General features: G+C 42.6%; 1 protein-coding gene across 1 annotated transcript in view; it reads left to right on the forward strand.

The window, feature by feature from the left end:
• SPOCK1 (SPARC (osteonectin), cwcv and kazal like domains proteoglycan 1) overlaps nucleotides 1-24,011 on the forward strand; it is a 541,227-nt gene that overhangs the window by 443,603 nt on the left and 73,613 nt on the right. The window contains exon 6 of the mRNA XM_066615980.1: nucleotides 5,762-5,876. Coding sequence (XP_066472077.1) covers nucleotides 5,762-5,876 — 115 coding nt within the window. The remainder of the gene's footprint in view (nucleotides 1-5,761; nucleotides 5,877-24,011) is intronic.

The raw sequence follows: 24,011 nt of genomic DNA on the forward strand, positions 1-24,011 counted from the left end.
TTGCAATAAAATGGTTTAGGAACATTTAGGTGGTCTTTGGGGATCACTATAAACAAATGTAGCTAAATGCATGAGGAGCGCAAGTATTGCCTTTTCCCAATGAGCTGTGCCATAGGAGGAATAAATGTAACAGTGTTACAAAACTTTAGGCAAGTAGCTCACATTTGTCACATTTAGAATTTCAGTGTGCGATCGCAGAGACTAACTACAGCTGCGGTTTTCAAACTCTCAGGGAGTCTTTAACGGGGGAGGGGGTGGCAGCAGGGGCAGGGGGAAGGCAGCAACGCGATCCCCAGGAAAGTGGAAGTGGGGCGCGATCGCTCCACTTTCTCTTTCCCTGACCTGGGGAGCCCTGTAGGCCCTCGCACAGGGCTCCCTGCACCCTGCACTGGTGAGTGCATGCCAGTCCCTGCAGTCCTTCCGGTTTAGCGGAGTGGGGCGCGATTGCTCCACTTTCACTTTCCCTGACTTGGGGAGGCCTGCAGAAGGTCGCACAGGGCTCCCCTCACCCCCGGGAGTCTACAGGAGGCTGTGGTGAGTGCAGTCCAGCCCCTGCAGACCCCTGAGCAGCACAATCCTGGGGATTGTGCCGCTGCCTCTTCCTTGCCTCCTGGCTGCCCCCACCCCTTAAGGGGAAAGAGGCCAGGGCCCTCACGCTGGGGCATCGCAAGGCCGCAGTCTGAAAACCACTGAGTATGTTGCAGCTGAATACAATGCAGGGCTTTAATCAAAAACTGTTTAGATGGAAATGTTCTCATGCTTCAGTGATGGTGCCAGTTTGCTGGGACCTTGGAGCACAGCCCTGCACTGGCCATCCATTCCTGACATACCCCGCCGTACCCCAATGGTGCATTGGCCGCTATCAGTACCGCTTGTGTTGCAAGGTCTGCAGCAAAGTTCAAAAGCAAACTCAGTAGGCAAGAGTGGTGATTGTCTGCAAGCTTTATTTCGTTGCCAGCAACAGGCTTCTCAGGGACTCTTGTCCAAAATGGAGAGCAATGAGAGCTGTGTGGGAACTCCCAGAGCCCTCAGAGAAAAAGCAATGTTCCAGTGTGAACCTCTTGTTTATATAACATTTTGGCTTCTTTGTTTGAGAATCTCACACTGTCATTGGCTGGGGTTATGACATCAGAGATGGAGGCTTTCTCAGGATTGGTTACAGATAAATTTACAAACATTTGATTGGCTAGCTTCAAGTTACAGATTCAAAATTTACATTGAGACATTATGGAAAACAACCACTAGATGGCACTCTTTACTCATTTATTGGCTTTGGTATGTTTTGTACTTATTTCTGACAGAGCTAATGTCATTCCTTTAATTCCCTTTATGTGACTGTGCTATGGTGATGCATAGTGGCATAATTATAATACAAGACAAACTAATTTCTTATTGTAAATAAATATTTTAAGAGACTTTTCTCTTTATTTTAATTAAATCCAGCTTTCTCTGTCAGCTTAGAGGCTTTGACAGAGGTTCTCAGGAATGTTTTGCTAATTAGGGGCTTTCTCAGAGACAACTTTACTATCTTGTTCCTGTCCAGCTGCCTCCATTTGTCAAACAAGATGATAAGAAGTTGCATTACTAAGACTTTCTCATTAAAATGTGCCTAATTGGGTGTTTTCTTAGCCTCATACTCTGATTTATGTTGCGAAGAGATATGTTTTCCTAATTAATGGTGCAAGTGTATCCTGACTACTCCCTGTATGTTGTAAATCTGGTTGTAGTTTAATCTCTCTTTGAGTTGTAATTCTCTGGTTCTCATTAAAAGTGACAGGCAGGACATACAGAGTTAGGAATGCCCTTGCCTAGATAAGGGTCTTATCTGTAAGCTGTAACTTCTCTAGAGTCTCCTTGTCAAACTCCTAATTAACTTTAGCCAGGTATCTGCCCTTTCAAGGTTGCATTCTTAATCACTTTTGTGGCTTTTAATTTAATGGCTTCCACTTATTCTGTGTTTTTATGCTTTAATCAAACTATTTTAACAGCTAAAATTTACTTCTGATGGTACTAACATTAATTTACACTTCTAAGCAATACCTATTAAAATATTGAAGCATTATTTGGCTTACATGCTAGCTTTGTGATCCTTTGACATGAAACTCTGGTCTCAAGAGCCCTTCCCAGTGTTTATCAAACTGTATTTGGTTCAAAAAGGAAAGCCTGTCTGATTTATGTTCTAAGAATCCAGAAGCCTTCTTCTTCTCTGGTTTAATGAAGCCTGAATGCAAAAATCCCCTTTTGATTCTCTGTTCAGTTGTTCTAACATTCAAGCTTGGGAATGTATTTCTGATTTAAAATGAAACCAATCTGTTCAGTTTAGTTTCATTTATCATATTACCAATTAAACTTGACAGCTGGAAATTCCAGCTTCTTTCACAAACAGTGCTTTGAAGCTTGTACCTTATCTTGTTCTGGACAGCTTGCTTGAGACTGATTTACAGCTTGCCGGTTTTTGCAGTTTCAGAAAAACCTCAGAGCAAAATGGATTTTTGCAAATTTGTTTGTGGGCATACTGAACATATGAACATAACATTTTCCTTATTTCTTAAACATATAAACTTAACTAATTCACCCATAGCATTGCATTAACATTATTAACATAAGTAAACATAAATGATTAGTTTCAACATAATGGCTTGCTTTTATGGCCTTGCCTCACTTGTACTTGAGGATCCTGGGTTTGCCCTTGGCCTGTGGCTGACCTAGCCAGCCTTTGTACCACTCTTGTCCTGCTTGAAAGAACATCAGTTCTTCCATGTCTCCCAGAAAGGCAGAAGTTCTTGAAACTACCTGAAAAATGACCTTTGAATAGAATAGCTTCTCTAAACAAGAGTACTGTATATAAAGTCGTATACTGCATATAAAGTCCCAAAACAGAAAGCTTTTTTTAAAAACATTTTGACCCTTTGGGGAGGCTGCAGAGGGAGTCGTAGGCTTCCCAGACCTCTGGAGAACCATAGTGACCCCCATATGAGTGAAAAAAACCCTCCCTGCCCAGCAACAGCATGATCATAAAAGTCATGTTGCTGCCCCCCCCCCCCCATGCAAAGACTTAGAGAATTCTCAAAGTCTGAGTAGGACTTTGGGACCCACTGTTGCAATGTACGTATTTGAAAACCTCCTTCCTCCAGAATTAGTCATGTTGGTCAATAGAGACTTTGGATAAAGCTATTCCTGAAGGTTCCCTCCCCAACATGTCTTAGGCTACAATCCTGTACACACTTACCTGGGAGTAAGTCTTACTGAACTCTTTAGGGCTTTCTTCTGAGTAGACATGCCCAAAATCATGCTGTTAATGTCATTAAGCCAAGAAGACCTTGTGAAAATTTGCAGAATTGGTTTCAGTAGCTGTCTGGATTCCTGGAGACTCCTGGTCAATCCTAGAGAGTTGGCAACCTTAGGGTGAAATGAACAATGATGAGGTTCAGTGATGAGTTACTAGCCTGATGTAACTAGCCATGTGAAAAAGCTGACAGGCATTTAATTAGTAGGTGTTATGTGACTTCGCAAATGATAAGAATTTGCAACCGTAGAGGATAAAATCAGAAAGCGGTTATCCATTTGAGAATGAGAAGTAACTGAATGAAATGTAAATTGGCTGTATTTATATACAATTGTATTTGCAATATATATTTGAATTGTATTAGTACCTTGCAAGGCATAGCCAGGTTGTCGTTCTGGTATAATGAGACTGGTTCTGGTGTAATAACACTTGCCAGGACCTCAATGAAATAAAGTATCAGAAGGTGTCTTCTGAACAAAGCCACAAGCAGATAGCAGGCAGTATCCATGCATTTTCAAAATCTGAAGGGCAGAATATCCTCAAGAGTATGCCATCATCAGGGTCCTCTGAAGTTCAGAAACAGCCCAGGAGATAATGTCATTGGGACAGAATGTTGTCAGAGGATAATGGTGTCCTGCTGCTAGGTTAAAACCCAGGAAGGCTGAGCCTTCTTAGCAAAAATACACACAAGCAGAACCAAGCTATTTATGGCATTTTCAAAGTAGGAGGCATTTATCTTGTAACAACATCCATTCACTTGGCCTTTTTTGTGTGGCAGAACAGAAAAAAAGATGTCATTCTGCAGAATATGTCGTGCTTTGCATTATTTCCTAATGGGGTCATGTTTCAAATTTATCCTGCTGTGATTCTTAGATTGCAGACCTTAGTAGGCTTACGTGGAAGTAACCCTAACGTATATCAATTTACTTGAGAGTAAACATGTTTAGTATTGAGGTGTGAGGCTTCAGCAACATATGATTTGTGCTATTTCTTTTGGGGTTCTTAAATGCTCTGAACTTAGAACATGACACAAATACTTCTATACAAAATCTTGAACATGTGGAAAGAGCTCTCAAATTGGACTCCTGTACTCAGGTGAATTTGATTTTAAACTGCATTTTAAAACAAACACCACTATCAGTAAAGGAACAGCACTGGGAACATTTTAATTATTTGAAGTTCCCAGGCCTTGATGCATCCAAAGGCCTGGTTGAACAATTCAACTAATCATAGTTTGTTGGATTGTGAGCATGCTGACATTCCTGTACATGTCCTCAACCCTTTCCTTTTCTCCCTTCCCTTGCGTGTTGGCTAAACTCACTTCCTATTTGAAATGGGTTGGCAAACTGGTTTAGGGCCCATTCCTACCCAATTTTCCAGTGCTGGTGCAGCCATGCCAATGGGGTGTGTGCTGCATCCTTTGGTGGGGAGGCGGTCACAGAGTCCTCCTCAAGGAAACGGAACATTTGTTGAAAGGGAAAGGGTTGAATTGCAGCTGCACTGGTGCCAGAAAGTTGAATAGGATTGGACCCTTACTTTGATATCTGAATTGTCAAACAATACTAATGATTGTTGGTCCTCCTTCAGAGATTACTTAGAGGACAATATTGCTGAACAAAGAGAAAATGAAAGCAGACAAGTAGCTCTAACCATGGTTTAGGTCAGTGGTTTTCAAACTCTCATGGAGAGTTTGAGCCACTGTGCTTCTGGGGGCGGGGGAACGGCGGCTCAGGGTGCTGCAGGGGCTTGGGTGCACTTACCCAAGCCTCCTGCAGGCCTCTCCGAGGTGCAGGGAGCCTGGCGCAACCTTCTGCAGGGCTATCTGCAGCTGTGAAAGTAAAAGCAGAGCGATCGCGCCCCGCCTCTGCTAAAGCAAAATTGGAGCATGATCACTCCACTTTCACAGCTGTGGGGAGCCCTGCAGAAGGTTGCACCAGGCTCTCCGCACCCCAGGGGGGCTGCAGGAGGCTTGGGTAAGTGCACCCAAGCCCCTGCAGCCCCCTGAGCAGCACAATCCTGGGGATTGCGCTGCTGCTGCCGCCTCCTCCCTGCCTCCAGGCTGCCCCGCCCCTTAAGGGGGCAGAGACCAGGGCCCACAGGCTGGGGCGTCACGACGCCCCAGTCTGAAAACCCTGATTTAGGTTCTAAACTGTAGCTTGACATAATGTCCTACAGCCTAATCATATGCATGGCTACTCAGGTGTAAGTCCCATTATAGTCAATGGGGCTTACTTCCAGGTAAGTGTGGATAGAGGATTGCAGCCTCTATCAGCTTGTGTGAAGAACCAATGAGTTGGCCAAACTGATAGTTGTTCTTGAAGAATAGTCACATGTGGCCTGAAATATTCAAATGGAATAGTTGCACTCCCCAAAGGTGCCATTTTGAGCAACTATTTGTCATTTCTTTCTCCTTCCTGCTATGATTTGCATATTTCATCCCAATGAAAGGTCCTTATTGTTTTGTTGCAATTGCAGTGCAAGTTGGAGTTTCATGCCTGTACGTCCGGCAAAAACATTGCCGCTCGCTGCGAAGGGCCTTGCCCGTGCCTTCCAGGACAAGAAAGTCCAAAACACAAGGTCGAGAAAACTGGTGAGTTCGTTAAATATCAAATGCCTTTCTAATAACTAATGTTGTCTTAGCAGGCGTACCACCTGATCCTGTATATGAGTTACTCAAAAGTGAGTTTCACTGAGTTCAGTGGGACTTGCTCCCAAGTAAAGGGCCATAGAACGGCAATCTGTGTCACGGCAATAGGATTATGTGCGGTATTTTAAAAGTACTCTTTTTGCCAGGGTGTGTGAAGAAGGTTAAAAGTCCTCCAGCAAAGCCTTCTGGAATCATAAAGTGCTTCCCAGATTGATGATTCTCACATCTGGAATGAGTCACCAGAGTCTTGCACGCAGATTAAAACGTTATTGCAACTTCATGTGAAGGACAGGCCGTATAAGTAGGTGACAAGGATATGTGTACATAGTGCAAGAGCCAAGAGTTGGATCCTGGGGAAAATAAATTACAGCTTTCTGCTGGTAGAATCCCAGTGAAACATTTTGGAAACTGCTGCTCTAGATACAGTCTCAAATTCTTTATTGCCGTGTTTACAAACTGTGGGGCACTGAAGGAATACCTTCAATAGACATGTGAAGCAGTTGCAGTTTTTCTCAGCTCAGTAGCTTGCTTCAGCCATGTCAGCCATTCTATTTGGGTAACACCAAGGAAAAAAAATGGGAAGACAAATGGTGTCTTCCTATCCCAAACCTTCCTGAGCAAATATTGTCACAATTCCGTGGCTGCTTTCCCTCTATCCCAGATTCCAGTGCAGCAGAGCAAATCGTCCCAATGAGAGCACATTTTGAGGCAGCCTCTCCCACAATATGGAGAAGCTTTAGAAGGGGCTGCAGAGGGAAGAGGTGTCCTTGAAATCACAGTTGCATGCATGGAACACTGTGCGCAGGTCTTTAGAGCCTGTCTTATAATGGGGACCCCAGAAGCAGAGTACATTCAGAAGAAGGGGAACATCATATTCAAAAAACACTTCTTAGTCACATTGCTAGTTCTTTTTTGGTTTTAGTCCAAAGGGTGAGAACATTAATTTGTACTATGGTTATAAAACTCAGCAGTTAATTGGTATGTTCTTCTTGTGGAACTGAACAATCTATTTTCTCTTTCCACATTCTACCCATTTTTGAGAAAGCTTCTAGATGGTGTGGTTGTCTGATATAATGCATATGCTTAATAATATTTGATATGGATGTAATAATTTTGAAAGAACAGTCACTGATAAAAACAGTAGATTGCCCCATTTATATTTTTTACCTCTCTCTTACAAAGACATACACACACACACACACACACACACACACACACTTTGAATCCTCTAATCTGATCCCTCTATGCCCTTTCACATGCCCTTATCAGAAATAGTATCATATTAATAAATCTCCAGTGACATTTTAAGCTCACAATTTCATTCATACAACAGAATAAATTCTAATAACTCTTATGTTGATAAATCCAATTTGACAGGATGTGTTTGCATTCAGCAGGGCAAGCTTTTGTTTTGGTTGAGTCTCCGATTACTTAATTCTGCTGTGCAGAGCGTATTGTGCAATGTTTTTGCCCACTTTCTCAGCACCATGTCTTGGGTGTTTGAGACAATAATAGTGTGGGCATTACCTTCTAATGTATTCATATGTCATTTTTTAAATGAATGACTATGAGGTACTGATCCACAATCTGGGTGCTGCTTATCTTGACCATCTCAAGACTTCAGACTTTCTTCTTCCAGAAACCAAAGCAGACAGCAGTTACTAGGGATCCTTCTCACAGAAGAGTGTCCACTGACAGTCACAGCTGACTGTTCTTTCAGTTACCAAGAAAAATTGTGGCAAGAAAAGCTGGGCATTGGGACAAGCCTCTATTCCACCCCCTCTGACTAGAATTGCTGGATCAGGCAGGTTGTCTAATAGCCCAATCCTATTCTTTTCCTTCCCCACCCACCTGTGCAACGATGCCAAAATGGCTACTGCTGCATCCTGCAAGGTAGGCAGTAGCGGAAGTCTCCTCTGGGTAAGGGAACATTTGTTATCTTACTTGGGGGTATGCCTTTGCAGTGCTTACTGTATAGAGGGGTATATCTGGACTTGCACTAGTGAATTTACTGGTGGGGGTCCATATGGGAACTGCCCATCCTTTGCCCCTTTTGCTGCTTCTGGCCTTCATACTGGCACTCTGGCAGCATGCACATCTGTGTGTTTGCTGGAGTGATATTTACAACCGCTGTAAGGCAGTCAGTCGAGCAGCCCAGTAGGACTGTAAGTTTGTCTGTCATTGCCTCTGGTACCTAGCCCCCTGTTTAATGTCAGACTGTTGATTCTGCTCTACTTACAATTAAGAGATTCTATCATGTTTATCTGCACATAACCCTATAAGGCCATTGATTTACAGTACAAGCCTGTGTACGTTTACTCAGAAGTAATTCCCATTATGTTCAATGGGGCTTCCTTCCAGAAAAGTGTGCATAGGATTGCAGCCATAGTGTCCTGCAATATCACTGCATAATTAGCACTGTTCTGAGCCTTTTATGCTGAGCTCATATAAAATGGAAACCCCTCAGAGATTCATTTATTTTCTCAATGAGAGTACCTGGATTTTGCTGACAGATGATGCCATATTTCTATCATATATAAGGGGCGGAGTTGGAAAATCTATTGAGACATGACCATCTTGCTAACTAGAATTAAAGACGGGTGCACTCCAACAGGTACACCAGTTGAGGAAAATACTGAAAAGCAAGAGCTGTGAGTAAAACGAACATGTGCCTTGCCGAACTGCTGCATAAGCTTCCTTAATCCATTTGTATTACTGGGTTAAATATGTGTATTTCTGAACTTCTAATTTAAAGGCTTGTAATTTGCATTACTTCCTACATGCTCACTCAGCTGAATTTGAATATTGTTCAAAATTAAAAATGTAAAGAAACATTTAAATTAATCCAGACTGCTTTACAGTATGCACAAGAATTTTTTTTTTTTTAAATGGTGAATAAAATACACACAGTGTCTTATGCCTGCCTGTGATGGGATTCATTACAACTGGGAAATGAGTATGAATTAAGCAGCCACAAAAGAAAAACTATCACAAGGGCTGTTCCTACTGAGCTTCTTCCTTGCCTTCCTCTGACCCAGCCCACGTGACTGCTTAATTTATGCATTTTGCAGGATCATGCGGCCCACCATTGTGGGCTGTGTCCACTCAGACAACAAAGAAAAAATGCCATGTCAACCCTCTGTCACTGCATCAGGGCCCAGTCCAATCCAACTTTCCAGCACTGGTGCAGCCACAATGCAGCCCCGAGACAAGGGAGCAAATGTTCCCTGACCTTGAGGAGGGCTCTGTGACTGCCTCTCCACCACAGGATGCACTTCACACCTCATTGGCATAGCTGCACCAGCACTGGAAAATTGGATAGGATTGGAACCTCAAAGCACAATCCTAACCAGGTCTACTCAGAAGTAAGTCCTGTTTTGTTCAGTGGGGCTTACTCTCAGGAAAGTATGGTTAGGATTGCAGCCTTAGTCTGTCAACAGTCACTGCACTAACCAATTTTTTTTCCCTAATGCCAGTCTGTCCATTTATTTATTCATTCATTTATTTAAAAGATTTATAACCCAACTTTTCTATGTCGTAGCAAATGCTCAAGGCAGCTTACAATTCAAGACTAAAAATATATAATATGTAGAACAATGAATAAAATAATATGGGCAACAAGCAACTGAATGAGGGCAACTATTTTTAGCCAAATACTACCATAGAGACACAGAAGACAGACACACATCACCCATATGCAAGACTAAACAGCAAACATTTCAAGCCCTCACTGAAATAGCATGAGGGAAGGGGAAGTTCTTTTATGCTCCCACAGGGAGATCTCTTTGTTCTTCCCATTTGCTGGCTTTCTATCGTATTTGAGCAAGGAGTGCCTATGGGCATTGTCAACATTCCACAAATTATTATCTTTCAACCTCAAATCTTCCTTGGACCCCTCACTGAACCCACATCAACTGCATAGTTGGTGTGGGTCTGAGGGGACCCATTGCTGATGAGGTGGCCCACTAAGAGGTAAGAAAAAAAAGTTTTCACTTACTTCTCATTGACCTTCTGGTCACCACCCCCACCCATAGCTTGCAGTGCACACTCTGTTGGCATGGCTGCATGCTATGACATGACGGAGGATAAGACTGGACTTAGTACAGCTATCATTTTCTTGCTTTGTGTGAGTGCTGTGGTGTGTGTGAATCTGTTTTCAAACTGTTCTGGGGGAGGCCTTAGATCAACCTCAGCCTTAGATCAACCTCAGATCAACCAAACAAACTTCCCAAATCATCACTCCATCTCCTTAAACAATCTCAAGGCCCAACGTGGCTCCCTTTTCAACTGCTGCAGTGCCAGGCAGGCAGGTTTATCTGGTGGGAGAGACTAGCTTCCCCACCACAAGTGGGTGAAGTGATTTCACAACCTGCCCAGAAGCCCCCTCCTTGACTGTAGCTCTTGGTTCAGGCTACAGAGAACCGTTCTTAACCATGTCCTCGCTCCCCGTCTTCTTCCCCTCTGTACTTGCGCCATTACATGTTCCTTTCCCTTTTAAAGATTTCCTTTTTCCTCCCCTTCTCTCCTTCCTCTGCATATAAAAGTTAGGATTTAGGACTAGCTGTATGACTGGCTAAAGAAATATTACATTTCTTAATTGCGATTCCCCCTTCCCTCTTCTTGTTAACATATTGCCGCAATAAAGCTTGTGTGTTGTATTTTCATGTGGGGTTCTTAGAACACACTTACCAAGAAGGGAGCCCTGTTAAAATTAACAGGGTTTACTTTTGTGTAGACATGAATAGGATCATGCTCATAATTTGCTTCTCAGGCTCAGCAGTAATTTGAGACCTTTCACCCAAGTGTGTATTTTACTTTTTCATTGTTCATATGCTGTGACAAGCTTCCCTTCCAACAAAACCACCTGGAAATGTTTTAAATAAATGACAAAGGAAAAAGTTCTTAATTAATCTTTGAGATGCATTCTAGTCTTATTTTAAGACTCAACATATTGCAGATGGTTGGGCTAAATGCTATGCCCACTTCTAGAGACAATTATTTTGTTCTCTTTTTAATTATGTCCGGCTTGAGGAAACTGCTCTATGCAACTCAAAGGCTCCCATGCTACATTGTGAATTTTCAATGTAATGAAGATATTATTTCACTGTGCCTGCACTTTTGTTTTGTTTTGTTGTTTTTCCAAGCACGTAATCTTGCCTGTCCCGTATTTGTACAGACTGTAGGAACTTGCAACTTAACTCCTTTTTTTGGAAATATACTTGGGTAAAAGAGTGGATTATTCTAGTCATTCAAAGCAGAAGTTCAGGATTACTAGTCTGTATATTGGTCAATATTATGCCTGAAGTTGCAAGATGGCACCTGGTTTGATCATTCTGTGGAGAATGAGGTACTTATCCTTCTATGTTCAGAGGTACTTCCAGTCTGAAAAACCAAGATTATGCTAGTGTAGCTACTGATTTCCTTGGAGGAATGTAGGGTGTCTATATGCTTTTTCATGGAGTGGAGGATAATAGTTTGCACAGGGTCAGGAAGAATGCTCAAGGAAGTTGAAGTGGCACCGATTATACAGGTGCTTTATAAGCAGTGCACAGGAATGTGCACATTTATCAACAGTTCAGACTCACCAATTTTAAAATTCACCAACTACATGGTACCCCGCTATAGAGAAGCAGCTCACATTAGCATTTGGGGTCTGTGAAAGAGCTTTGATAGGTGTCCATGGAAATAAAAATGAACTACAGCAATTTACAGCCCAATCATGTGAGCTGATTACTTGGCAGCACAACCAACAGTAAAAGTCCCTTACAGCCCAATCCTACGCTGCCTGAGCACCAGTGCTGCGGCCCCAGCACCGGGTGTCGCAAATGTGCCATAAGAAATCTTTGTACCACCCAGTGAGTAAGCAGTGCCAGTGGAGAGGCCATTGCCGCCCCATTGACGCAGCAGTTGGATCCCCTGTCCACCACTGGAGACAAGGTAAGTACCAAGTGTCACAGGGATGTAAGGAGTGTGTTGGGAGGACATGGGGGAGGCATTCCTGGGCAGGGGAGGCCAGAACGGGGTGAGACTGGCTTGGGAGGCGAGTGGGACCTGTGGAAGCCTCCTCCTCCAAATTCTATCCAGCCCCCTGGCTTGAAAGCCTGACATGGGGCTTCTCGAGTTTGCACCACCTAAATAGCTGGCACAGCTCCGATTAGCCCCATTGGCCAGAATTTGGCTTTACTCAGGGTAATGTCCCCTTACTCCAAGACCTCCAGCCTACTCAAATCCAGCACAGGCTACATTAGGAGTCATTTGGCTTCACTGCTCCTATGCTGGATAGGATTGGGCCTTTAATGTAGTTGTTTGAGTACACATGTAGACCCATTTGTAATTGTTCCTGAGCATGTAGTAACAACTGTTTAATGACTCGTGGACCAGTCCACAAAGTTTTGCTGCTGCATGTCTTCCATGAGATTTTTGTTGTTGTGAGTCCCATTGAACCAAGCGCTTGATGGATTATGTCTCCAGTCTAGAAATGGGAAAGCTAGGCTAACAATTGATTTAATTATGTGGTTCTCTATTACAGTTGCACCCAGTATTACAAAGGAATTCAAGTTATCATTATTGTGTTTAAATGGCATGATGCTAAGAAGGAAAATTAAAGAATTTGTTGCTTTAATGATAAATTTTTCGTATTTTCTACCATTCTGCAGTTGAAGAGACAACCAAATTGGATTCTCTTGAGTTATTTTGTTTTTGTTTTTTAAAGAATTGAATTTTGCTTAGTCCCCCGAGAACCAAAACCCTCATATTGATATTGGATTGCTAATGGCATATTTTTGAAGTGAAAGCAAATGCTGAATGTGCGCCTCTTGCTCTGACTCTCTGCTTGTGGCATCTATACTTTGAAGTTTATCAAAACATTGGCTGTGCTTCATTATTCACAATAGCACAAGGCCTTATATTCTGTTGCAGTGATAATTTCCAACGAAGCTATCTAATGATAAAGGCTCTTTTGTAATCAGTGCTGAAGTTTACTGCCTTTTCAGACAGTGTCTGTCCCATACTTTCTTTAGAAAAAAATCAAACTAACTGCAGGGAATATTTCAGCAGATTGATACTGCAGTCTGAAGCAAGAAACTGCAAACAGAGTTGTAGAGCATCTAGACTAACCCGATGTGCTAAGGCAGGATCAATCACATACCTGTGTGTCCTGTCCCCCCACCAGGCAACTCACAAATCCACAGCACTTTGTGCCTCAGAGAACTGCATAACAACACTGCATAGCAATGGTGGCTGAGCAAACTCTGTGTTCTGGTTTTTCAGATGGGACACTAACTGTTAAGGGCCAATCCAATATCTCCTTATTTGCTGTATTAGTTGCCTTCAACCTTTGCAGATGTAGAAGGGACCTTTAACAGCAGTGCAGCATGGGACCCTCTTTTGTTTTTAATTTAATTTTATGTTTTTCTGACTTGACCTGTGTGTGTGTGTGGACCTAACCTGAAGCTAAGCCAAAGTATCAATGATGAAAAAATGTAGCATGACATGGGAGCATACGGCACATGAAATGCCCCCACCCCAGACCTTTCTCTGTACCCTTTTTTTCTTCTGTAGCTATTAGTAGTCGTGATGATCACACAGTAAGTCAGATGATGTCATGCTGCTTTGCAGCCAGTCAGAAATGGCTACTTATGATAGACACTGACAGAAAATATTATCCTGCTGATTGGGAAGGGAGCAACTCCATCTAATTTGTGCTGTAATACAACATGGGAAGAGGGGCAATGTCATGCAGTTGTGTAGGTAACATAGAGATATTCCTCTTCTTCCAGCATGGTGCTACAAGGCTGCAGCACAATGCAAGAAAAGCAGAAAGGTTGTCTGGTTGCCTAGGCAACATGGGTACTTTTCCTTATCTTGCTGTCCTGTGCTGTAAGCCTGAAACAAGTGGAAGCAGAAAGGAAAGCATCCCCATTGCGTAGGCAATGGTGGCCGCATTCTCTTTCCTCTCACCACGGGTGAACCTTGTTCCTGTTTGCCAACCCCCCCTCCCTGAGATGGATCACTGAAAGGTGACTTTCTGAAGCTAGACAAGGCTGCTAAGTTAGTGGGACCAGTTCACTGTGGCCATAATTTTACCAATCTTGGTCTTTCTCATTCTCCTTTTATCTTGTGTTCTCCCCCCCCCCCTTCAAAAGAAATTCAGTGCATTACATGTGCAGATGACCTTGCATCAGCGCAAGACCTCTTAATAGCTGTGACCTATCAGTCAAAGACCAAAGCAGGAATGTAAACAAATATCTTGTAAAGAGTTCAGATTTCCCCATCCATTGTCACTGTCAGGGCAGCTCTACGTGTACAGTAAGGATGTTTGCTTTGACATTACTGTGAGGGGAGAAGGTTTTGCACGCACAGGAGCTTCACAGTCTCATTGAATCTCATCTTTTTATATACTGTATGTTTATCAATGTACAAGGAATTTTACATAAAGTGAAGGGCCCTTGCCCTTTTCATGTTTATAACATGGAAGAAACCTCCAGATCAGAGCATCTGTGTCATAACGTAGAGCTGGAGGTTTCTATAATGTTGTTTTAAAGCATTTGCTGTGGTTGTAATGGTATGAATTACATATTAGAAGGGACCTAGATTTTCTGGGAAAAGTCATGTTGCAATAGGGCTTTAAGGTTTAAGAAAGTTTCTCTGGGAAAAGACTTTAAAACTTGATTCAAAATGGCAACCACTGCCCACAATGCTGATCTCAGTACCACTAGCAAACCATCCATGAGTGTGGTCCAAGTTCACTTGACATCTGTACTGGCTCTGCCAGTCTTAGATTCTTCTTTGACTGTGAGATTATACTGACAATGAGTCATGCACATTCATCCCTGGGTTCCAGGCCTTTGGGACAGATGATGTCTTACAAGGAAGTTGCAACAAGATACCAGCCAAACATTCTAACCAACTTGTTCATTGCTTTGGGGATAGAAAGATGGGGTGAAAATATTTTAAATAAATAAATTCTCATGATAAGTCTCAGGACATAAAATCAATCTGTAATTCCAGTCTCTCTCACTATACAAGAGAGTCTGAAACTGAAGCCCAGTCAGTAAAAATAACTGCTCTCTCTGCCACCCCATCTATGATTCCAATAAGTGCGTCAATTCAATTAGTGCCAATTCTCAGAATCGAAGAAAATGTGATTGCTACCTGTTACTGAAGGGGAAGGAAACAAACTTTTAAAAGCAAAAAAACTTTCTTGAGCTCTGAAATAGGTGACAGTTCATTTAGCGCCACGGAGTTATTATATCATACAATAAGAGTCAGTACTGTAAATTAAAAGATGACCCTGAAAGGGTCAGCTGGCAACCCCAAAGGAGTATACCTTGGAAAATACTGTCTTTTAAAATGACATTTGGTGTACTCAGCACCCTGTTTTATGGCATTTGGTAACCTCTGTCATAAGAGTAATGGATAATGTTAAGGAGCGTACACTCTACCATCAATAATGGAGGAGACAAGAGAGGAAGGGAGGCAGAGGGAAGCATAAGCATAAGGCAGACGGATGCATATATTCAAATGCTTATATGCATATATTCAAAAGTACTTAGGGGTACTTCTGGTAGTGGGTGAGGACTAAGGGATTATGCCAGAGGCTTTTTGACCTTACTGAAAGGTGAAAGGTTACCTCCAAGTGAAACATTAACATTTTGATTAAATTTAAATTGCAATCTTGTCTATAATCTGGTCTATAATCTGGCTCTATCTTAAAAATAAGTTGGAATTTGCGGCAGATGCACACCACTATTCACATTTGAGAGAGGAGCTGGCACGAGCAGTATTTCAGCCATAGCAATAAATTGATCTAAAATAGTATATTATCCATATTTCGAATATGACCTTATTCCTCCAAGTTATGGACGTGACATGGGGCTGTGAAGTTGTCTGTAAACACATTCCCAATGAAAGCAGTTTTGCCCATGGAGCTTAAATTCTAAATGGGGCATAATGGCAGTGTTGGAGCTGACATGTAAATATTGTAGATTAGAACTGACTGCCTTTGAGCGGGGGTCTCTGCTATTATCAATTATATCTGTATTAGTTCCTTCATATTTTTAAGTGTTAAAAATGTTTCCTTTCCACCTATTATTTTAGCATTCAGACACTAACAGCCCAATCCTATCCGCTCTTTCCTGGGAGTAAGCCCCATTGACTCTAATGGGACTTACTTCTGAGTAGACATGCATAGGATTGGGCTGTTAGGTGTTCTAGATCAGCAAGCATGTGTGAGGAATTGTCTCACAAAGAAAGGTCCATATGTTTCAAAAATATAATGTTGGGGAGACCTGTATAATGAGAGGCAAAATATACAGCAGTGATATGCATGCAAAGCTGCATTCGTCAGATATATTAACTGGACAGTAAAGTTGATACATACACACAGGAGGTCTAGTTTGGTGGATGATGTATTTGCCAACTGATCATAATAAACTGGGCTAGCTTGCTTTTGAGTCTTTAACAGCTGCTTGTTCTTTAAACAGTGCATAGCTTCTCAAACTGAACGTGAGAGGACTTGTAACATGTCCCTGCAGGCCTCGTCATTATACTCATTGGCTTTCTCATTCTTCTGAGGCCAACTGCTTTAGCCTACATTCGCTTTATCCTGTCTCTGAGGTACATGAGTCTTATGTAGTTTTTGCACATGTGCTCCAGCGAGAGAGCTAAAGTACATTATTGTCTCAGTACGCTAAAAGAGGACATTCTTGGTATCAACGGGTAGATTTCTATTTCACATAAATCAGTTTGCACTCCAAATTTAACCATTCTTCAATTTGTTTCTTAAGATCAAAGCTGGTCACTACTGCAGCCATCACAGTGAGGTCATGTACACCCTCCTTCCTTTAAATCCTTTGGAGAATATGGAGAAAACAGGGCTCTGGACCTTCAAAGTCCAAACCAATATATGGCCTACTTGTTCTAAAGGTCCAACCAATATACATAGAAGAACACTCAGAAAGCTTATATTGACAATTCTGTCTACTAACTGTTATGGACTAAAATGCTCATCCCATCAATGGTGAGAGCAACTCCTATTGTTAATGCTCAACTATCTGTCTTTTCGCCATTGATTTGCAAGTCTGCTGCAGTTAATGACCTGATCAATAACAGTTAACTCCTTTCCTTTCTATTTCAATGGAATTTCTTTCATCAACATTATTGACCTAGCATCCATCTACAATACAGTAAGCAACTGTGCTATATTTCACCAGGAAGGGAAAAGGAATTTCCCAGACATGAAATTGGAATGTCACAAGCCAGAATACTACAGGATAACAGAAACCTTTACAGCAACCTCTAGGAAAACTGTGATAGCTCCTAGTGCACCAGTTTTATTATTTATAAGAAAGAAGGCGCTTTAAATAATCTACACCAGGGGTGTCCAAACACCGGCCCGGGGGCCACTTGCGGCCCTCAGGGGCTCCCAATCCAGCCCATGGGGAACCCCAAGTCTCTGGCCCTCCTGAGACTTGCTGGAGCCCGTGCTCCAACGGCCTCAGCATGAGGACAACTGTTCGACCTCTCACCTGAGCTGTGGAACAAGGGCTTCCTCCGCTACAGCCTTGCTCTGTGCAAGGCCTTTTATAGGCCTTGAGCAACTGCAAGACCTTCATTCATTCATATAAGTGCCATCTCTAATAAATGCATTTATGTAAATTTATTCAAATTTTAAATGTAAATTAATTCTTTTTTTTTTCCTGGCCCCCGACACAGTGTCAGAGAGATGATGTGGCCCTCCTGCCAAAATGTTTGGACACCCCTGATCTACACTAAACCCAAATTACCCAATCATTTCCCTTTTCTGAACCAATCATTTGGTCCCATTATCATATGAAGAATTCTAGGGGAAGTTTATCTCACCACTCCTATTTAAATGGCCTGATCCTGACAAGTGCCAAATTATCCTCTGTATATAGACCATCAATTCTGAGCAACTTGAATGCCAATGCTATACCACAGCAGGGTCACTGTTGAAATTGATATAGCTATTAGCATGCTTTGAGGATATGACCAGTTAGAAACTTAACAGGATGTTTGTGGCCCCTGGCTGCCGCACAGATAGAAATACTTCTCTTGAGGTAGCAGTTGGTTCTCTCCAATGCTTCTTTCTGAGTTTGTGAACTTTTAAAAATAACCGCCATAGCCTTTGTTGGTCTTCAGCTATGTGGTCATTTCTCTTCTCTGGGTCTAAGAAGGGCCTCCCTCTCTTCTTCCGTTTTTTATTCAACCCCTTCCTTTTCTCCTGGAGAATGTTTTATTGCTTCACTTTGCCATTCTTTTCTGTCACACATAATCTCAAATATTTCACCTTTGGGAGCTTATAAGTCCAAACTGCAACTGCTTGTTCTTGACTCCCCATCAAAGGATATTTTTGTATGTTGATAACAGTCTCTGCTCCATGCATTATATTTATTGACTCTGCAAAAAGGACCATAGCTCATTAGTCAAGTCCTTGCTTTTTCTACAGAAGGTTCCAGGTTCAATCTCCTGCATCTCTAGACAGAACTTGAAGAGAGTCCCACCTGGGCTGCTAATCAGTTTTGACCAGCAGTTCTTAAACTATTTGGGAGTAAAACTCCTGAGGTAAGTCCTTGTGGGGGAGAGGGAAATGGAGTAATGCGATCCCCAGGGTCACGCCACAGTCAGGAGAAAATCTCTGATGCAGGGAGAATGTGAAAATAACTATTGCAACCCGGTTTGTGATTGCAAAACTGGAAGTGGGTCACAATTGTTCTATTTTCATTCTCTGCACATTGGGGAGCCCTGCGGAAGCTTCTGTGGGGCTTCCCACACTCAGAAGAGCCTGCTGCTGCAATGTGTAAGTGAAAGGAAGCCACTGCCCTCCCAACAGCAGCATGATCCTGGGGGTTATGTTCCTGAATTCCCCCCTCCCTCCCCCTTAAAGTGGGTACTGGCACACAAACTGGTGTGTCACAACACCCCAGTTTGAGAAGCTCTGGTTTAGACAATATAGGTGGATGAACCAATAGTTCGACCCATTATAAGACCACTTTCTGTGGTGATATCCTGCCCTCCACTAATTTGAAAGCATAGGCTGTGCATTTATTTTGTTTTAGATACACTAGGGAAAAACTCTCCTATCATATGTTTTGAAGACTTCATCATGAACAAGGGAGACTATGAACTACATGGCACTTTTATGTTTATTGTTATATGCATGTGTACTAGGGTCAAAGTGTATCTGCCCCCCCCCCCCCCATATTAAATTTTTAGAGATCCAGGGAAGGAAGCTAAAACTTGACTTAACAAAATTGAAACAAGATACCCTGAAAAGGCAAAATGGGACTGGCAACTTGACAGACATATACCAGAAAACCAGCCCATTCACTGATCATCAGAAACTGTTGGAGCATATGAAATCTTATGGAAACATATCCAAATGTGCCCTTCTCATCCATGCTGCATGGCCTGCACTTTCTTTTCCCCACTGCAGAGCAGGCTCCTTGGAGAAGAGGTCTTGCGCTTTGTCTCCCCACTACTGTCCCTGTTCTTCACATTAAAGCCTTAACTCACTTGTGTTAGTTCTTTGCATTGTTTAGTTTTTCTGGCTGGAAAAGACTTGCATAGCTTGGAATGATAATGTACCTTGGCAGTGTATTACCATGAACTTTTCATTTCACAATCATGCATTTCCCCTTGGCTGATATTTCAGCATAATAATTCAGAGTGCTAAGAATAAAGCTCAAGGGCCCAGAAATTCTTAGAGCTTGAATAGGAAGGATTTTGTAAAAATTAGTTTCTAATTCCAGACATATATTAATGCCTTTTCCCTGCTTTTCATAAAGCTATAACTTTGTGCTTGATGAAGCACTTACTGATGTTATACCAGATTGTTGGCAGATAGACTGCTCATTTGAAAACAAATACTCTAAATGCTCTTTCCTGAGTTTATGTCATTGTGGAGTGTTTTATTCTGGAACACTTGCTGCTCAATAAGCTTTATAGAGTCTGACACATAAACCTGGAATTGATCCTGCTCTTTTTAATGCCTGCTATTCCCCTGTAGGGATATAAATATTCTACCAAAGAGAACAAATTAAAAATCATTTTGTTTATTTTCAGCAGTCCGTCCAAAGAGCTATAGATAGAGCTGTTTCTTACATGAATCTGAGATTGGGGGATGCAACAGTGGCATCACCATGGGGGTGCAGGCCACACCGGGTGTCATCCAGAGAGGTGGTAACACCCAAACCAGCCATTCCAGAGGTGGACGGCTGGCCCAGGAGCACCTCAGCAACAGCCATTTCACTGCGGACCAGCTCTGTGCCTTTCCGTCTTTCTTTCTGTCTTTCCCTCTTCTTCTCTCCCTTCTCCATCACCCCTCCCTGCGTCACACACGTACCCCCCACCCCTCCTCCACTTGTGGCAAAGACATTTGACACTTTTCAAGATGGTGGCCAGGGGCAGGAGGCATGTGGGCCCAGGCACTTCCAGCAGTGGCAGGACCGCCAGCGCCAGGGAAAGCTGAGATGGAAGAAGCACCTCTTCTCTCTATGGGGGTGGGCCATGGCAACCTTATCTGGGAACATGGCCTTGAGCTAGGCCAGAGGCCACACCTTACCTTCTCTCTCCTGCTAGGAGGGAACCTTGAGTGGAGAGGAGGAGCAGGAGGAAGAGGCCACTGTAGCCCCAGTGAGGCATGTGGGGGTCAGATGAAGAAGCCTTTGGGGTGGGTGCAACTTGTGGGAATGGACTGCCCTGCCTCTGCATACCACATAAGAAGAAGGAACGAGGACATCACTGAAGGAATGGACTGGGTAGAGAACCAGTTGCTGTGGAAGCACTGCAGCAGCTGGTTGGCCTGGGAGCATCATGATGAACTTTCTCCGTGTCCCCTCCCCAGGCAGAGTGCAAATGCAAACATGGTATGAACTCTGTGTAATTTTTGAAGTGGCCTTTAATGTACATCTCAGAGTGTTCTGGAGCTGCTGTAAGTCTTTGCGGGGATGGAGGAAATGCAGTGACGCGATTGGGATGATTGTGCCACTGTCAGGACTTTCAGGGGCATTTTTAGACTTACCTGAGCTTACACAGGGAGGTGCTGGGAGCCCCACAGATGCCCCTGCAGGGCTCCCCAAGCCTTGTAAAATCTAAAAATAAAGTTAGCAACCCACTTTGGTTTTTGATCACGAGCCAGTCAAGTGAACACTTGGAATTCAAACCCTTCCTTTGGTTTTACTTTGTACTGTTTTACAGTCCTCTTGCAAAACATCAGCCACTCCTCTAGATGACCCAGCTCCCACTGCAGAGTAATTCTGGAGGGGGAAAAAATCATCCTATGGTATAAAAATTACCAGTGGAAATAAGCAGAGGGCCGTAATGTTGCCTGCTCACTAAGGAATATGAAGGTGGATGAATATGCATTTAAGGTAAACAGTATACTGGTTTCCAGAAAATAATCAAAAAACAGAAAGAATAGTGGTGCAGAAGATGTGCTCAATTATTTTTGTGAAACAGTGGGAAATGGTACAGGATTCCTTTCTTCATTGCCAAGAGAGAGAACACAGGGAACATAGGAAGTTCCTTATATTGTCTGAGAAACTTGGTGTATGTCACTCAGTATTCCCAGCACTGACCAGCAAGAGCTCTCCAGGGTTTTAGGAAAATGTCTTTCTCAGTCTACCTGGAGATGTTCTTGGACCTTCTGCATACAAATCTACTATACCAATGAGCTTTATCCCTGCCTGGTATCAAAATGCTGGGTTTCTATCAATAAGGGCACAATCCTAACTGCACCTTGGGCAGTCTCTTGCGCCAGCCCAAGAGGGTCGCAATTGTGCCATAAAGCACATTTGCACCTCCTCAGTAGTTGGCTGTGCCGGCGCAGAGACGCACGCTGGCCTGTGGAGGCTGAATCCAGGGAGGAGGGTTGCTTCGGCCAAGCTCAGCCAAAACAGGGGTCTGGGGTGGGTGGGGAGGAGGCAGGAGGGAGGCATTCTGGGGCAGATTTAAAAAACATTTAAAAATGTTTTGACACAGCTTTAGACTATGACTGAAGTAGTTTCTGATACTTTATTAGAAAACAAGCCACCACATCCTATCCAAATTTCCAGCACTGGTACAGCTACAATGCAGCCCCGAGGTAAGGGAACAAATGTTCACTTACCTTGAGGAGCGCTCTGTGACTGCATTTCCATCACTGGATGCAGCGCATGTCCCATTGGCACAGCTGCACCAGCACTGGAAAATTGGATAGGATTGGGCCCTAAATCCTATATAAGCCCTCAGGGTCAAGCCCTTCCATGTTGTATATTAATTGTGTTTCTCACTTCGATTATTATTCACTTAAAGTTTTGATTCTGAAAACTCTTGCAGGCACATTAAAAAAAACACACAAGACTATTAATTGACTCTTTTTTTTTTTACTACCGTTTATGGTTTTGGAACAATACACATAATTATTAAGAAATCACTCATAATGGCAGTTGGTACAGGGGAGGAACATAAATACAATTATAATGTCAACACCACAATTTCACAGGAAACAAATTGAGACAAGTGAAACAAAATAATTCTGTGAAAAAAATAAAGCTTAACAAGTCTCAGGGCAAACCTAAAACAACAACAACAACAACAGTATTTATATACCGCTTTTCAACAAAAAGTTCACAAAGCGGTTTATAGAGAAAATCAAATAGCTAATGTATATTTTGTCAAAAAGTTTTGTCAAAAGTTTGTCAAGAGGTTTGAAGGCCTGTTTATTTCACTCAGTTAAGGATTTGCAAAATTTATGTGTAGCCAGGACCATCCTCCTCAAGAAACAGACTAGTCTGCCTGCGAGGGCAGCAAAACTAAAAGCACATTTTATTAATTGAGTTAATAATGAGTCACAATGCCTTGCCATGTGTGCTGCTTTTTACTATGAAAAATGGCTACCCAAGATGACAGCTGCAGCAACAGAATATGTGTGCTACAATTACCACTGGGTCGCTTTTTTGAAGATAGAGGTTTTGTCAATTTCAAGTCTCATAGCATGAGAGCCTGCTGAGAAATGTGCAACATAAATGAATGTACTATAGTGTACTCTGCCATTGTAACATTGGCTTGTGAATGTCTGTGCATTACCAGCCTGGGTAAGGCCCAGATGCACACTGGAGGGGGAAACAGAGAAAGAGTTTGTTCTCAGAGACGTAACCAGGTGCCTTTTGCAGAGACGAAAGCATCATATTTGCGTCTTTCTGTTGCTAATGCTTCAAGACCCCAAAGTGCTGGGATTAAAAGCTTGCTTTCCTTGACTTACTAGGAGTTCTCAGGCATCACAGTTCCAGTGGGTCCCTTAGTTCAATTCTGGCATTTTAATTTAACCCAAAGAGTACTGCCGTTAATGAAAACATTCCCCAGGTCTTGGATTATTGTGCACATCAACTGAGCATCCTCAGGCTGAGAAAATATGGCTTGAATAAAAATAAGATCTTAAGAGCTTGAATCTAGGCAATGATTAAGACGTCCTTTGCCAGCCATAATTGTCTTGTCAGTTTCCTTTTGGTTTTGTTTTTGTTTTTGCCTGATGGAAGGGTTTGAGGACAAGACTATTGTATGTGTGAGACTGTTCTTCTAGCGGCAGAAAAAGAGCATGGGGGTGGAAAACAATGTGGGCTCTGAAGCTGTGTCTATAATGTGGCATGGATTATGCATGGAGCTTTGGCTTAGTTGTATATTGTTGAAGAGATTTATGAGATTCCTCCATGCCCTTCAAAGGAACCCCCTTAATTCCCGAGTCTTTGTTAGGTGAGATTCTCTGATGCTGCTAACCCCAAAAGGCAACTGTTTATCAAGTATTGTACTGGGAAGGAAAATGGCTGTTTTTCATCACTGAAACTGCCTATCAGTTTTTATTGCTTAATTTTGGATCTTTGAACACCATACTGGAAGTGATGTTCTTCATCAGAAGGGGAGAACACGCGGTTCTTTAATACAAGCACTTACCCTAGAGGACACTGATAGATGGCATATAATATATAATTAAGATACATTTTTCCAACAGAACTGAACAATGAAAGAGAGATCTGCTTAATTTGCATTTCACTGAACAAAATGCAATGTGGGGTATAAAGG

Source organism: Tiliqua scincoides, chromosome 2, assembly GCF_035046505.1.
Source record: "Tiliqua scincoides isolate rTilSci1 chromosome 2, rTilSci1.hap2, whole genome shotgun sequence".
NCBI lineage: Eukaryota > Metazoa > Chordata > Lepidosauria > Squamata > Scincidae > Tiliqua > Tiliqua scincoides.